At 39.5% G+C, this 18,223-nt stretch overlaps 1 protein-coding gene across 1 annotated transcript in view; it reads right to left on the bottom strand.

The window, feature by feature from the left end:
- MIA2 (MIA SH3 domain ER export factor 2) overlaps positions 1-11,703 on the bottom strand; it is a 120,243-nt gene extending 108,540 nt beyond the window's left edge. Inside the window, 3 exon segments of the mRNA XM_053672511.1 lie at positions 709-795; positions 2,845-2,978; positions 11,374-11,703. Coding sequence (XP_053528486.1) covers positions 709-795; positions 2,845-2,978; positions 11,374-11,488 — 336 coding nt within the window. The 5' untranslated portion in view covers positions 11,489-11,703.
- Between the last annotated feature and the right edge of the window lie 6,520 nt (positions 11,704-18,223).

The raw sequence follows: 18,223 nt of genomic DNA, 5'->3' as shown, positions 1-18,223 counted from the left end.
AGCTACAGCTGCTTGCATTTCCTGTATTTTGAATGGGAAGGGACTTCCAGGCAAAGCCAAGGATTAGGCGGCCTGGCAGAGGGCGGCAAGATTATTCTTTGGATGTGCTAGAGGGGATGAGCTCTGAGCCACGAATCTGCCATACGTCCAAAATTGTGTACCTATTATATCTTATGCTGTTTTAGTTTGTAAACTAACCCTATAGAACCACAATAACTAAATACTAACAGGCAAAAAGACAGGAGAACTCAGGCATTAGAGTTTAGCCTGCTTTTGAATAAAAACTCCCTTATCAACAAATCTTTGCCTCCGGAGTTTTTGCCTAGACGGCTGCAGTAGGCAGCAGAACCCCAAGTACTGTGCTGTTATAATGCTAATTCTAAACAATGTATTTCATTTTTAGTCCTGTAGTCATAATACCTGCTCTCTGGTTATCCTTATTATCTTTGTCTGTTAATTTTTATACTTGTCTGTTTATTTTTATCCTCATCTGTTAATTTTTCAGACAGCAAAAGCTTTGCCTGTCATCACCTTTGTTTTACCTAATTTTATTTACATAAACAAACTATTCCTAAAGTGAGTTCTCAGACCAACTATTTTATGTATTCACTGTACAAAATACATAATCAATGGGCACTTATACTTCAGAAAACTATGTGAGCTAAGAAATCTTAAATTCAATTAATAGGCATAATGAACTGTACTCACTTTAGTTGGTATTTGAATTTCCTCAGATATAAACACCTCTTCAGTCAGGACTGCATCTCTGGGAAAATATCCAAAATCCTTTCCTTTCTATCAAAATGAAGAACAAAGCTTAGCAAGGAAGAATAATGAAAGCAATAATTACCATTGAACATAATTTTACTCCATGTTTTTGGCTCTCATCTATTTCAAATCACAAATATTAATTGGTTTTCATTTGCCATCTAAAAGAAAGTGAGTGAAATCATGGTTCTTTTGTTTTTCAAAACAACAACATTAAATTGAAGGAACAAAGAGTCAAGCTGTAATATGGCATTGTTTCCAAACTTCGGAGGGAAAACCAAACCATAAATTCGTTTTCTTCCTTTTTGTTCCTAATGACCTTCCCTGCCCAGGTGAACCACAGAGTTAGAAAAGGCAAGGGAATGGTGGGAGTAGCCAGGGTAGATAGAGCTGTGACATATCCAACATTTTCAGAATGTCAGAATCAGGTAAAAGGTTTAAACTCTGAAGGGCCAAAAGAGATTCATCAAGATAGTAAGTATCAATGAGTCCTCCAGGGAGGATTTGGTTCCATCCAACTTTTCTGGGGCTCCTTGGTAACAGAGATCCTCTTAATCCAGTTTAGGTACATGTAGGATGTGCCCTGACAGTGAAGGCTTCACACAACCAGTCTTAGCTCATTTCCTATCCCTATCGAAGTGTAAAGGACATACTTCTTTTGGTCATTTGACCCAGCACTGTTACACCTCCACTGTGATTCTTCCACTCAGTGGTACCTGCAACTATTTGGAAAATGACAGCCTGTGGGTGAATGCTGTAGTTTGGCTCCTTAAATCAAAGTTATCTGCCTGAACTAAACACCTAATGCCCCAAACTAAGTGTGCTCAAAACTTCACCCTGGCTCCACACATTACACACTGCTTTTGTGTGGAACTATCATTTTCACACCTGGTAAGCAAGAAAGACTGCTTTTTTATCCTATTCTGATATCTTACTGTGCCATTTTTCTTATAGCTGCATTGGGTGCCTCCAATACTTTCTAAATATAGACTGGCATGTTTAAGAGACCATAGCAGTAAGGAACTTTGGGAGCTGCAGAGGCTGGACAAATGATTCTGGCTAGTGACCTTTAGAGTTTCAGTCATACAGCCTCTAATGCTAAAAAGCAGGACAGATCCAAATAGAATTTGCTTCTTCAAGTAGTGATCACAGAAGCCATACCGGGGAGAGAGCTGATACAGGTGCAATATGGAAATGATGTACGTATCAAGTGGGTCATGATTGTTCAGCTTGGGAGTAGAACTGCTTATCATAGCATCCTTTCTGATTTATTTATTTAACTATTTAATTTGAGAAAGAGATTTGTTGTTCCACTCACTTATGCATTCACTGGTGGATTCTTGTATGTGTCTTGACCAGAGATGGAACCTCGGCGTATCAGGACAACACTCTGACCAACTTATCTACCCAGCCAGGGCTTAGCACCCTTTCATTAAAAGCATAATGATATAATCAAAGATACAAACCTATTTTCAACTGAAAATATTAATCATTAATTTTTATGTTATATATTCAAAGAGATGATTCTGGCATCTAGGAATTTCAGTGTAATAACACTTTGGACCAGATGAAAGGCTCTCCTGGTTCCTTTTTTCCATGAAAATCCTTCCCTAGGCTATCTGAGGATCCTTTCCATCACAACTCAGTCCTTCATTTGCCGATAAAGATATGTCTTTTCATGTGATTGACTAAAACTTCCCAGTCTCTCTTAAACCTGGCCACTGGCAGCACCAAGGGATGCCTGGTGATGCCTAGTCATTCCACAACATCCACCGGCACCTCTAAAGTCTCCACAAGTAAAGATAAAATTTAAATTCAAAAACTATACATGCTATGTAAAAATAATTTCAAAGCAATCTTAGACTTCCATCCCAACCAGACTGACTTCCCAAAAGCCACTTTATAGAAATTCTGGAACCAACACTAAACACAACCATTTTTTGTTTGTTTAAGTATGTTAAGGGTCAAGTACACATATATATACACATACATATATTCCATTAGAGATAAACAGCAAGCACCCTTGAGTAAGTTGGCCATTTATTCTACATTGAATTTTTAAGATTAGATACTTACACTTCCTGCCCACAAATCTTCCCTTTCTCCTGCAAGTTTAATGTACACAGATATTTCTTCTCCCTTAGTGAAGTTTAGGTATCTGCAGTCAGGTCCATTGTAATCTCTCGTGGCTAAGACTCTGCTTATTAAAGCTATGTAGACATGTAAAGAAAAGCACAAAATTTAAATTAAAATGTTCTTTCTCTCCCTCCCATTTTGCCCTCCCCCAATCCATCCTATGTATAGCAATGCTAATTTCTTCATGTCATTTATGGCCTCGAAAACCTACACAGACTTCCTACTGCACACAGAATCAATTCAAAACTCTGCGTTGGTATCAAAGGCTGTCCATAACCTGGTCTTCCCTCCTTATTTAAAATTACTTTCTTTTATTCCTTTACAGTCAATCTCCTCTGTACATTGTCCCTGGAATTGGCATTGCCATTCTCCAGTGAACAGGGAAAAGAAAAAGAAAGATAATTAGTGTTTTTCTTGGTACCTATATATTGTATTCCAGGCATTTTGATAAACTTTTTATTTTATTAAACCCTCAAAACATCTATGAGGTAAATAATCTCATTTCAGTCTAATAAATGAAACTTTATTTAAGTCTCAGAGAGTTGGTCACACACCTGATAAATGGTGGAGGTAGATTTGCTGGAAGTACTTATCACTGAAACATCACTTTCCATATTCTGAGTTTTCTTTCCTCTATTTCCTAAGCCTAGAAACCCTTCAGGTTTTCCTTCATGGTGAACTCATAACTACTTCCTCTTTGAGACATCCTTAATCATTCTAGCTTCCCCTGGCCCTTCTCTAAACTTTAATGTTAACCTATTATCCTTATGTTGTATCAGGATTTACTGTTTGATATTGACCAGTTTTTAATTGATTATGCTATTACATTTGTTCAAATTTTTCCCCCTTTGCCTCCCTCCACTTAACAACCCCCATTCCCTCTAGTGATCCCACCTTTTTTGCTCATGTCCATGGGTCATGCATATAAGTTCTTTGGCAACTCCATTTCCTACACCTCCTCTTAACATCCCCCTGCCTCTTCTTTAACTACCGATTCGTACTTATTATTCCCTTCACCTTTTCCCCCATTCCCCCCAAACCTCACCCCACCGGCCACCATTCCAATGTTCTCCATCTCTGTGATTCTGTTTCTGTTCTGCTTGTTTGCTTAGTTTGTTTAGATTCAACTGTTGATGTTTATGTATTTATTGCCAATTTAATGATCATAGTTTTAATCTTTTTCTTAAATAAGTCCCTTTAACATTTCATATAATGATGGTTTGGTGAGGATGAACTCCTTTAGCTTTACCTTATCTAGGAAACACTTTATCTATCCTTCCATTCTAAATGATAGCTTTGCTTGATAGAGCAATCTAGTTTATAGGTCCTTGCTTTTCATCACTTTGAATACTTCTTGCCAGTCCCTGCAAAGTTTCTTTTGAGAAATCAGCTGACAGTCTTATGAGAATTTCTTTGTACATAAATCTCTGCTTTTTTTCGTGCTGCTTTTATGATTCTCTCTTTATCTTTAACCTTTGGCATTTTAATTATGGCATGTGTTGGAGTGGGCCTCTTTGTGTCCATCTTGTTTGAGATTCTCTGTGCTTCCTGGACTTGTGTAATTACTTCACCAAATTAGAGACGTTTTCTTTCATTATTTTTTCAAATAAGTTTCCAAATTCTTCCATTTTTATCTTCTCCTTCTGGTACCCCATGATATAAATATTGGCATGCTTGAAGTTGTCCCAGAGGCTCCGTACACTACACTCAATTTTTTTTAAAATTCATTTTTCTTTTTGCTGTACTGATTGGAAGTGTTTTGATTCCTTATATTCCAAACCATAAATTCTATTCTTGGCTTCATCCACTCTGCTGTTGATTACCTGTAAATTGGTCTTTATTTCAATTACTGTCTCCTTCATTTCTTTTTTTAAATTTTTTAATTTATTTATCTTTAGAGAGGAAGGGAAGGAGAGGAGGAGAGAAATATCAATGTATTGTTGCCTCTCATGAGTCCCCTTCTGAGAACTGGCCTGCAACCCAGGCATGTGCCCTGACTGGGAATTGAATGGCGATCGTGTGGTTCGAGGGCCCGCACTCATTCACTGAGCTACACCAGCCAGGGCTGTCTCCTTCATTTCTGATTGGATCTCTTTTATGCTGTTGAAGTACCCATGGAATTCCTTCAGCATCCTTATAACCAGTGTTTTCAACTCTGCATCTGATAGATTGCTTATTTCCATTTTGTTTAGTTCTTTACCTGGAGTTTTGATCTGTTCTTTCATTTGGGCCATGTTTCTTTGTTCCCTGATTTTGGCAGCCTCTCTATGTTTGCTTCCATGTATTAGGTAGAGCTGCTTTGACTCCATGTCTTGGTAGCATGGCCTAATGTACTAGGTGTCCTGTAGGGTCCACCAGTACAGCCTCCCCAGCACCCAAGCTGGGTACTCGAAGTGTACCCTTACTGTAGGCTGAGTACTACCTCCTCTTGTAAATGAGTCTTGATGTCTGTCAGCAATTTGGGAGGTCATTAAAAGGGATTTATGCAGTCCAGATAGCTGGTAGGACTGGCTGTGACACCTAGCCAGCAATCACCTCCCTCCATGGCATGCGGAGGTAGTTAGGTTGGTGGTGCACCAACATGGACTGTAACTTTCCACTGAGTGTGCAGGCTGTGGGGTTTTCCAGGTGGTGCAGACTAGGATAAGCCTCCACCTGTGTTCTGTCTGGGGTCTCTTGACTTCAGCTGTAAAGTGATCTGCAGATGGCTGCTGCTAGTGCTGGGCCTAGGGTCACTCAGTGAGAGCTACAGGGCTGGGCTCCGCTGTTGCTTGTTTAAGCAGACTTAGGAAGGTCTGAAGCCTGCACCTGCCAGCCCTTCATAAGGAAAAGCCACTGTTACCAGCTCAGATGGGCCTGTAAGTTGGATGAAGCAGTCCCTTAGGTAATCATCAGGGTGGGGTTCACCAGGTGAGCCTGACTGATGGAGACTCACATACAGTGCTGCTCCACTGGCTCTGTGTGGGGGAGGGCTCACAGAAGGTACCATGGTCTTTGCAGTTCTGTCTGGGAGGAAGCTGTCCCGCAGCTCTTGCCCTGATGCCAGACACTTCAGATTCTCCCTGTATACCACTGGGGCCCCTCAAGGTGCTACCCCAGTGCTGGAGCCCAGAGGGAGTAAGTGTGAGTAAGCCTGTGTACAGGACGTTAGAAAGGAAGCTCCCACAGTCACTGACCCAACCCCCACTGGATTTTAAAGACAGAAGTTATGGGGACTTATCTTCCTGGTGCTGGAACCCTGGGCTGCATGGTCTGGTGTGGGTCTAGGATCCCTTGCCCCTGAGATATCCCCCATTTTATATCCACAACACATGGATTTGAATCCAGCCTGCTCCACATAGCCACATCTCCACCCATCTGCTCTGGCTACCCATCTGGATGAATGTGGTTTCTTTAATTCCTTAGTTGTCAGACTTCCATATAGCTTGATATTGTGATGGTTATGAATAATATTTGTTCTGCCGTTCAGCTGTAATTTTGCTGTGGTTGTTCAAGGGCATGAGCTACATTTACCTACACCTCCATCTTGACCAGAAGTTGTTCTGTCACATAATTAGTATTGACCTGTTTTGTCACTATTTACTAGAGTGAAAATTCCTGGAGGTCAAGAACTTATCTCACATTTAATTTTATTTCTCTTAGGTACAACTGCCCCACCCACACTCAGCACCTAATGGGCCCTCAAAAACTATGAATGATCACAACCATATATGCTATATTTAACACATAAAATAATGTATATTACCAAATTAACTATTATAACTATATTAACATATGTAAAACATTTAAATTATGTAATTAAAGTTAAAATAGCATTATAAATTACCGTCAATTTCAATGTTTCCATTTCATATTCTGTGTCTGGCCCCAAAAGACACTAAAATAATGTTGAAAAAAGGGAAAAAGCCCTGGTTGGTGTGGCTCAGTGGATAGAGGGCTGGCCTGGGAACCAAAAGGTTGCTGTATTGATTCCCAGTCAGCACATGCCTCAGTTGTGGGCCAAGTCCCTGGTTGGGGTGTGCAAGAGGCAACCAATTAATGTATCTCTCATACATTGATGTTTGTCTCCCTTGCTCTCCCTCCCATCCCCTCTCTCTAAAAATAAATAAGTAAAAATTTAAAAAGAAAAAAAGTATTACTATTTAAAACATCATTTAGTAAACCTTCTCTATATATTAAATTACAAATCCAAATTGTTAATAAAAATGTTTATTTATAAAAAATTTACTTGTAAATTACCTGCTTAAACTAATATTTTTCACTTTTAATTTACAAATTGTAAATCAGAACTAATGCTCACATACTGGAGAAGCAGAACTTATTTAAAGAAATTATGATATACTGAGATGGAAATCATTTTGCTCCAAAATGCTAATAACAGAACAAATTAAGCTCTTAAGCAATTAAATAAAATTATCTTTGTAAAAGATAGTCTAATATTAAAAAATATAAATAAAACTATATAATTCTAACACGGATTTCAATATTTTTATGAAATAAGTGAACACAAATTATTGTTTGATAAAGTTCTGAGAGTAAATCCTGATAATGTGAAATAAAAACTTTTTTTAAAACTCATGAGAGGACTTCCAGTCAAGGTGGCAACATAGGTAAACACAGCTTGCCTCCTTGCACAACCCCATCTAAATTACAACTAAATTGTAGAACAATCATCACTCACAAGGGGCAGAAATTGAGTTGAATCAAAGTCTGACAACAATAGAATTAAACCACATCCATCCAGACTGGTAGGAGGGGCAGAAATGCAGGGTGGGCTGGTCCCACAATCACGTGTGGTGAATAAAAGTTCAAGAGGGATATCTCGAGAGTGAGAAGTCCCAGCCCCACACCAGGACCCCCAGCTTAGGATACCAGTGCCAGGAAGGTAAGTTCCCATATCTCTGGCTGTAAAAACCAGCAGGGATTGAGTTGGTGGGAGAAACTTCTGAAGTCCCAAGCAGTTCCTCTTAAAGAACCTACACACAAATTTACTCAGACTGACTCCCTCTGAGTTCCAGCACCAGGGTAGCAGCTTGATAGGCACCGATGGCATACAGGGGGAAACTGAAGTGGCTGGCTATCAACACAAGAGCTGAGGGACAGCTTTCTCCCAGGCAGAAAGGTGGGCAGAACTACAGAGCCAGGAGATGGGTGCCATATCTGAGACTCCATCAACCTGGCTAAAACAGTTTGCCCTGCCCTAGAGATTCCCTGAGGCTCCATGACACTCATCTTATAGCTGTTAATGGTAGCTTTTCCATTTGAATGGATGGCCTTGGCTCAAGCTTCACAAGTTCCTAAATCCTTGCAACAAGCAACAGCTGACCTCAGTGAGCTGCCAGTACCTATACCTCTTGTGAGGTGGCCCCACGAACTGCTTTAGCAGAAACCAGCCTAGATTCATAACTTGGCTTCACCTGGGAATTTCCAAGCCCAGGGCAAGTATCAGCCATCTCAGATTACTCTATAGCTCAGGTAGGGTGGCTCAAGGCAAAACACAGGGTCTGGACACCCAGTGGACAGCTACAGATCACATTGGAGCACACCACCCTGCCCCTGACAGCTGACCCTCCACTGAGAGTGGAGGTTGGTAGTCAGTGGTCACAGCCAGTCCTTGTGATTGACTGGCCTGGGTAAATCCCTCCCATTGACCTGCCAAAAGCAACCAGGACTTAACTACAAGAGGAGGATGTACTCAGCCCACATGAAGGGTACACCTCAAAAACCCGGCTTGGGTGATAGGAGAGGCTGTGCCACTGGACCCTACAGAACACCTTCTACATTAGGCCATGCTACCGAGACATGGAGTCAAAGCAGCTCTACCTAATACATAGAAACAAATACAGGGAGGCTTCCAAAGTGAGGAAACAAGGAAATGTGGCCCAAATGAAAGAACAGCTCAAAATTTCAGAAAAAGAGCTAAATGAAATGGAGATAAGTAATCTATCAAATGCAAAATTGAAAACACTGGTTATACGGATGCTCAAGGAACTTAGTGAGGACCTCAACGGAATAAAAAATACCCAGCCAGAAACAAAGGATACACTAATTGAAATAAAGAATAATTTACAGGGAAACATAGTAGAGTGAATAAATCTGAGAATCAGATCAATGCTTTAGAACACAAAGAAGCAAAAAAACAACCAGTCAGAAAAACAAGAAGAAACAAGAATCCAAAACAATGGGGACAGGTATAAGTAGCTTCTTGGACAACTTTAAGCTTTCGACATTTAAAAAATTTTTTTTTAATTTTAATTGTTGACAAGTACAGTTTTCTGTCTTTTACTCCCATCCTAGCCCACCTACCCAGCCCTCCCCCCTCCCTCCCATTTCCACCCCCCTTAGTTTTTGTCCATGTGTCCTTTATACTTGTTCCTGTAAACCCTTCCTCTTTTCCCCTGAAATTCCTTCCCCTCTCCCCTCTGGTCCCTGTCAGCCTGTTCTCTATTCCAGTGTCTTTGGTTATATTTTGCTTGCTTATTTGTTTTGTTGTTTAGCTTCCTGTTAAAGGTGAGATCATATGGTATTTGTCTTTTGACACCTGGCCTATTTTGCTTAGCATGATGCTTTCCAGTTCCATCCACGCTGTTGCAAAGTGTAGGAGCTCCTTCCTTCTTTCTGCTGCATAGAATTCCATTGTGTATTTACACATAGTTTTTTGATCCATTCATTTACTGATGGGCACCTAGGTTGCTTCCAGCTCTTCACTATTGTAAATTGTGCTGCTATAAACATTGTTGTGCAAAGGTTCTTTGAAATTAATGTTTTAGGATTCTTAGGATATAATCCTAGCAGTGGAATTGCTGGGTCAAAAGGCAAATCTATTTTTAGTTTTCTGAGAAAATTCCCTACTCTTTTCCATAGTGGTTGTACCAGTCTGCAATCCCACCAATAGTGTACTAAGGTTCCTTTTTCTGCACAAACTCTTCAACTCTTGTTGTTTGTTGTTTTGTTTATGATGGCCATTCTGACCAGTGTGAGAATTTCAACATTTTTATCAGAGAAGTGGCAGAAGGAGAAGAGAAAGAGCAAGAAATGTATCTGAAAAAATAATGAAAGAAAACTTCCCTAATTTGGTGAAGGAAATGGACATGCAAGTCCATGAAGCACAGAGTCCCAAACAAATGGATGCAAAAGGGCCCACTCCAAGACACAACATAATTAAAATGCTAAAGGTTAAAGATAAAGAAAGAATCTTAAAAGCAGCAAGAGCAAAGAAGATAGTCGCCTACAGGGGAGTTTCCATAGACTGTCAGCTGATTTCTCAGAGACACTTGCAGGCTAGAAGGGATTGGCAAGAAATATTCAAAGTCATGAAAAGCAGGGACCTATAGCCAACATTGTTCTACCCAGCAATGGTATAGTTTAGGATCGAAGGTCAGATAAAAATTTCCCAGACAAGAAAAAACTAAAGGAACTCATCATCACCAAACCATTATTACATGAAATGTTAAAGGGACTTATTTAAGAAAACAAGATCAAAACTATAAACAATGAAATGGCAATAAATGCATACCTGTCACAATTGAATCTAAAAAACAAACTAAGAAAACAAATAGAACAGAGACCAAATCAGGGATACAGAGAGTGTTTTCATGGTTGCCAGATGGGAAGAGGGATTTAGGAGAATGAGTAAGGAGGTGAAGAGATTAAGAAGAACAAATAGGTAGTAACAGAATAGCCATGGGGATATAAAGCACAGTAGAAGAAATGGAGTAGCTGAACAACTTACATGCATGACCCATGGACATGAACAATGGTGTGGGGATTGCCTGAGGGAGACAGAGTTTTGCTGGGTGGAATAGGGGCAAAGGCGTAAAAATTGAGACCACTGTAATAGCATAATGAATAAAATACAATAAAAAATAAAACTTACGAGAATCAGAAATTCTGATTATGAAATAGAAACTAAAATACATAAGGACTTCCTGGCCAGGTAGCTCAGTTGGTTAGAGCCTCATCCCAATACTCCAAGGCTGTAGGTTCAATTCTGGTCATGGCGCGTACAAAAATCAACCAATGAATGCATAAATAAATAGAACAACAAATCGATGTCTCTCTCTCTAAAATAAATTAAAAATTGAAAAAACATAAGGGCTTCATAAATCAAGAACTGTCTATCCATGTAATGGCTTGATATCTTTTTAAATATAAATCAATACATTTATCTTAAAAATATTAAAAATGCTGATAAGTTTGGTTTTGAGGTCTAGATGAGATCTTTATAATTTCTGATATATTTATATATCAGGCTGATCTTTTCCCCTTCTTATATTTACACTAAAAGCTATCACGAATGCTTTTTCTCCAGCATTTCCTTTTTATGCCAAAGTATACTTTATAATTGCAACTTTTTTCAAGAGTATTAATAATGCTCACTTTTGTCATTCATATCTATGATAACATTTTATGTAATTTCAGAGCCTCAGTTTAAGAGGAAGAGAAGGAAAAAAAAGAAAACAAACTTACTTTCACATTCCAAGTCAGCACATTTTTTAAAGTCTGCCAGTAGTTTTGCGCCTTCCAGAAACTTTGTCAGAAAAACAGCCAAAAGGAAGATCCTGTGAGCTCCAATCACCGCCATGCTAAAACAAGCAGGGATCCCAAACGAGGTGAAACTGATTGTCTAGGCTGTCCATACGCCTGCTGAAACAGGAGATCCCCAACTCTCTCTACTAAACACCAGGAAGGAATGGTTTAGGTTTTTTAATCCTTTGATAACGACATTTTTTTTGTCGGTCTGTAGGCTTAACTTGAGAAACAGACACTCTCTGTTCTCAATCTGCAGTGTCACGTATCTAGATGATACATGGGGGTTAATAATTAACAGGGATTTTTAGTTGGACTCCAGTCTTACAAAGGTGGCCCATGTCAAACTGTCTATCTTAAAGGCACCTTGCATTCACCATTTCTTAAACAGGCCTCCACAAAAAGGTGGTTAACCTGTTTTTGTTAAAGTCTCAGATAAATCAAGAAATAAGTACAGACAGCATTTGCTGCATGCAAATATCAACATCAAGGGGAAAGCATATATCACATGTAAGAGCAGTAATAATGTTAAAAATGGTTTTGAAAAATCATGATGAAATGTATTTGAAAAACCATTCCACTTTCATATTAAAAAAAACTTTAGTGTTACCATGAAGTTGAAACGTGTATTTAGTTAAGAATAATAGTTAAAATGTAGTAAGTACTTATTATGTTCCAGGTATTGTCTTCAACACTTAAACATATCTGATTTAACACTCACACCAACTTTCTAAGATAAGTAATATTATCATCCCCATTTTTGTATATGAAGAAACTTCGATACTTAAAGAAGGGTTAAATCACTTGCCCAATATCACATAGTGAGTAGAGAAGAAATTTAAACCTAGGAATTATGAATCCTCCTACTCATACTGACTAGACTTTCCTAGCAAGAATCAAGTCATCTGCCACAGAAAGATGTCCGCTTCATCTGCAACAGTACCATTTCAGAAACAACAGGTACAGTATTTATGCATGAATTTAGAATTGCAAGCATGTTTCTGTATGTGGAAAGAGAATAAGAGAAATGTCTGAAAGAATCCTCCTGCTTACAATGGAAAATATAATGTGATTCAGGTTGTATTCACTTTCTTCTATACTTTTTAATATTTTTTTACTTAAAAAAATCAGTAAGCATAGATTTTTTGACAATACCAATAAAGCTATGAAAATCAACTTATTTGAATGTTATTGTTGCTTTAAAAAAATCAAAGCCTATGTTTGGAATTTTTGCGTATGTTTTGGTCTCAGTCGGTTTGCGGAAACCACAGCTGTCCTACTTCAGTCTCGAGAAAATATCTCTGCTGTACATTTCCCTGCATTTGGGCATGCCAAGGTGCATGTGGTTTGCAGAATGCTGCATTTGTATAACACCACATTCCCCTCTAGTGCCTGACATGAGGCAAATGTTCAGCACATGAGCGGGCTGAAGTGAAGGATTTTGTTTTCAAAGTCCTAAAAAAAGGAAATGTGTTTTCCAAAATCAGTAATCACAAGGAAACCTCTCTCAGATCAAAGATTTTACGTCCTTAGAAAGAGTTGAACAGAGCATTGTTTGGCTCTGTGAGGATTGTTTGGCTTGTGACCTGAGCACTGCATAGCTGCACAAAGAGGAAATGCACAAAGGAGAGGAAGAGGAAAATGTGGTGTAATGTTAACTGTCTCTAACAGGCCCAGATGAACAGGTAGTGCTTGAACGAGATAAGAGCTTTTAATTTTAAAACAGCCAAAGCATCAATTTTTCACTATAAAAATAGTTATATTCATATAACCAGATATTATCTAATTGCTGATGAATTGTGCAGATCAAGTGTTGTGTCAATGTTAAAATGTAATACTTCTGCTGAGGAAGATTGTATGGTAACACTCAGTCAGAACTACTGATTTGGAAGGCTTATGGCATTCTTCAGAAACGATACAGGAGGTAAGACTACCTCCTACATAAAGCTAAAAGAGGAATAGTCAAAGCCACACACACGTCCAGTACCTTAGAGATAATCTCACAGAGCAACCCTTTCCACGAGAATATAACGACATAATCATGAATACCACTCTTCTGCTTTGCGATGTTATTTCTGGTGGCTATATATTACTACCTTCTTTCTTAATACCTCAGGTTTCCTAAAGTGGAAACATATTTCCTTCAACCAGCTGGCAATTATAAAATAGAGAAATTTAATTAGAAGGTACTTGGGTTAAGTTGAACTGATTAAGCAAGGATTTTTTTTTTTTAAGCTAGGTCGGGGGCACTAGAACAGAGCCCTTGGAAATAGTTCCCATGGTAGACATGTGCAAAGTAAGAGATAAGGCCCAGGAGAGACTGAGATGAAAACTGGTGTGAAAGACAAAGAGAACAGCTCTCAACAACCCCTCTTCAAGGTAAGACTTTCTGCTCAGCTTCAGGGAATACAATTAGCAGATAGCCTCTGACTGGCAGCTACTGCAAGGTCCACCTCTGCTGCAGAGAGCCTCCCTGTTCAAGATCACTCCTTCCTAGACCTACAGCCAACATCATACTCAACAGGCAAAAACTAAAAGCTTTTCCACTAAGATCAGGAACAAGACAAGGATGTCCACTCTCATGACTTCTATTCAATATAGTATTGGAAGTTTTAGCCACAGCAATCAGGCAAGAAAAAGAAATAAAAGGCATCCAAATCAGAAAGGAGGAAACAAAATTGTCACTGTTTGCAGATGACATGATAGTGTACATGGAAAACCCTATAGACTCTACCCAAAAACTGCTTGAACTAATTAATGAATTTGGCAAAACAGTGGGTTACAAAGTCAATATCCAGAAATCAAAGGCATTTTTGTATACCAACAATGAAACAGCAGAAGCAGAAATCCAGGAAAAAAATCCCATTTGATATAGCAAAAACAAAAATAAAATATCTGGGAATAAACCTAACCAAGGAGGTAAAACACCTGTATGCAGAAAACTACACAGCACTGAAGAAAGAAATCAGGGAAGACACAAACAAATGGAAACATATACCTTGTTCATGGATTAGAAGAATTAACATCATCAAAATGTCCATACTACCCAAAGCAATTTACAGATTCAATGCAATACCTATTAAAGTATCAATGACATATTTCACAGACAGAACAAACACTTCAAAAATTTATAGGGAACCATAAATGACCCTGAATAGCAGCTGCACTCTTGAGAAAGAAGAACAAAGTAGGAGGGATCACAATACCTGATATCAAACTGTATTACAAAGCCGCTGTAATCAAAACAGCCTGGTACTGGCATAAAAACAGGCACATAGACCAATGGAACAGAACAGAGAGCCCAGAAATCAACCCAAACCTCTACAGTCAGTTAATATTTGACAAAGGGGGCAGTAACATAAAATGGAATAAAGATAGCCTCTTCAACAAATGGTGTTGGGAGAACTGGACAGCTACGTGCAAAAAAATGAAACTTGAGCACCGACTTACACCATACACCAAAATAAATTCAAGGTGGATAAAAGACTTAAATATAAGCCTTGAAACCGTTAAAGTCCTACAAGAGAACATAGGCAGGAAAATCTCAGATATTTCACGCAGCAGCATATTTACTGATATGTCCCCTAGAGCAAGGAATATAAAGGAAAGAATAAACAAATGGGATCTCACCAAAATAAAAGCTTCTGTGTGGCTAAAGAAAACAGTACTAAAATAAAAAGACAACCAACTGTGTGAGAAAATATATTTGCCAACAACACCACAGACAAAGGTTTAATCTCCAAAATATACAAAGAACTTACACAACTCCACTCTAAGAAGACAAGCAACCCAATTAAAAAATAAGAAAAGGACTTGAACAGACACTTCTCCAAGGAGGACATACAGAGGATCCAGAGACACATGAAGAGATGCTCAATATCTCTAGCCATCAGAGAGATGCAAATTAAAACCACAATGATATACCACTTCACACTGGTCAGAATGGCCATCATAAACAAAGCAACGAACAACAAATGTTAAAGAGGTTGTGGGGAAAAGGGGACCCTAGTTCACTGTTGGTGGAATTGCAGACCGGTACAACCATTATGGAAAACAGTATGGAATTTTCTCAGAAAAATAAAAATTGACCTGCCTTTTGACCCAGCAATTCCACTGCTAGGATTATATCCCAAGAATCCTAAAACATCAATATCAAAGAACCTATGCACCACAATATTCATAGCAGCACAATTTACAATAGCCAAGAGCTGGAAGTAACCTAGGTACCCGTCTGTAAATGAATGGATCAAAAAATTGTGGTACATATACACAATGGAATTCTATGCAGCAGAAAGAAAGAAGAAGCTACTACCCTTTGCAACAACATGGATGCAACTGGAAAGCATTATGCTGAGTGAAATAGGCCAGGTGTTGAAAGACAAATACCATATGATCTCACCTTTAACAGGAAGCTAAACAACAAAACAAACAAGCAAGCAGAATAAAAACAAAAGACACTGAAACAGAGAACAGGGGGACAGTGACCAGAGGAGAGAAAGAAGGGAATTTAAGGGGAGAAAGGGGGAAGGATTTGGAGGAACAATAGGAAGGACACAGGGACGAGAACTAAGGGGGGTGGAAATGGGAGAGAGGTGGGGAGCACAGGGCAGGTTGGGCTGGGATGGGAGAAATAGACAGAAAACTATACTTGAAAAATAAGTAAATAAAAATTTTTAAAAAAAGACCACTCCTTCCTGGCTGATCTAGTGAATAAATGACAAGGGAGTACAAAGGCAGAGTCATTTCAGCCCAACCTGGGACACTCCACAGGCACTCCTCACTCTAGAGTTCCTTGTTGGGTTCATTGAAGCTTTATGGAACCTACATTGCAGTCTAATGTCCCCTCTGCCCAATCCTGGTTTCTCCCCCTTCCTTTCATAGGTATTGCTCCCTTGAACCTTAAACTCCATCTCATTAGATGCTTCTAGAGGAGTCTACCTCAGAAGCAAGTGATCCTCAGACACAAAAAGAGATGAAAAATGTGCCCCTTTGGCCTATCATTTATGCTGGTCACTGCATGGCTCTTCTCTCTTTTGTTGCTTTTGTGTTAGTGAAGGCCACATTTTAATTTTGCCCACTTTTCCTCATTCTGTCTACATCAGACAGAGGTACCAGGAAACAGATGGGTGTTCCATTTGGGGCGATGGCACTCCTCAATGACTGAGGAGATTTTTTCTTTAAGAGGGTAAGGGAGGGAGAAATAGAGGGAGAGAAACATCAATTGGTTGACTCTTGATCACAAGCCACCTGGAGACTGACCCCACAACCTACACACGTGCCTAGACTGGGAGTCAAACCAGCGACCCTTCACTTTGCAGGACAACACCTGACCAATTGAGCCACACAGGTCAGGGCTGATTGAGGAGGTTTTAATACAGGACTATTCACAAAGGTGTGGGCAGTGTTAAGGGGAACCAACAGGGGATGTGACAGCCCAAGCATGAAGGAACAGTGACCCCTCCCTGCACAGAACTGTAGGAGAGGGCTGCCCGACAGGAATAGAAAGGCTTCAGTAAAGGATCTCAGTGGAGAGAACCTCACCATTCTACTTGCTGATCTGATGGTACCTCCCGTTTATCAAACCCAGCCAGATGCCAGAGAATAAGGGAACACTTTGAAGCAGTCTTAAAGGTCTGGGTTTTGGGGATACACCAGGGGGGCAAAGAGTAGAGAGTGGATTAGAAGGAACAAAAATATGCCCCCCCACTGTCATTATTCCTTTACTAAATGTTCTCCAGTAATAGTACCTAACATTCTCTATATCCAAGATGACCTGTATGTGTTATTCTCAGATCAAGGGGCTCAATGGATTAGTCTCATCAATGGGAAGGAAAGGAATTTATTGTTTGCTGGGCACCACCTTGAACCAGGGAGCTTAGCATTTCACATACAAATCTCATATTTCAGGACAGATGTTATTTATTGACTCCCCATGCATGACGTGTCAGACACTATTCTAGGGACTGGAGACATAGGAATGAACAGAACAAAGTCCTTGCTCTCATGGCCCATGCATGCTAATGAAGGGAGACAGATAAGAAGCAAACTGAATAAGTGAGCAAAATAACTGCAGGTAGCCATAAGCTATGGAGATAAGTGTTTATTTGATAAACTTGTCAGGGAAGGCATCTCTGAAGAGTGACATTAGACTTAATATAAGGGAGTAAGAGGGCAGAACATTCTGTACAGAAGGAAGAATTAATGAGGTCACATTTCCTTGTCTGAAGTTTGATATACAAAGATTTAAAGAAAAAACAAAGGAGGCATATTGGATGCATTCCAAGATGTCAGAGACAAATCTTTAAGGTGGAAATTAACTTAGGAGTCCTGGCTTGGTAGCTCAGTTGGTTAGAGTGGTGTCCCAGTATGCCAAGGTTGTGGGTTCAATCCCGAGTCAGGGCATATGTAAGAAACAACCAATAATATATGCATAGGCCATGGACAAAGATAACAATGTGGAAAAGGCTGGGGGTGTGGGGGAGGGACTTCATGAAGGAGACGGAAGGGAGTGAATAGGGAACATCTGTAATAATGTCAACAACAACAAAAAAATTTTTTAAAGCAACCAATGAGCCTGGCTGATGTGGCTCAGTGCATTGAGTGCCAGCTTGTGAACCAAAGGGTCAAAGGTTCAATTCCAAGTCAGGGAACATGCCTGTGTTATGGGTCAGGTCCCCAATCTGGGGCATTTGAGAAGCAACCACACAATGATGTTTCTCTCCCTCTCTTTTGCCCTCCTTTCCCCTCTCTCTAAAAATAAATAAAATAAAATCTAAAATAAAAGCAACCA

Source organism: Artibeus jamaicensis, unplaced genomic scaffold, assembly GCF_021234435.1.
Source record: "Artibeus jamaicensis isolate MK-2021 breed Jamaican fruit bat unplaced genomic scaffold, CSHL_Jam_final contig_760, whole genome shotgun sequence".
Taxonomy (NCBI): Eukaryota; Metazoa; Chordata; class Mammalia; order Chiroptera; family Phyllostomidae; genus Artibeus; species Artibeus jamaicensis.
Note: the sequence above shows the minus strand (reverse complement) of the source record. Positions and strands in the feature narration are given on the sequence as shown.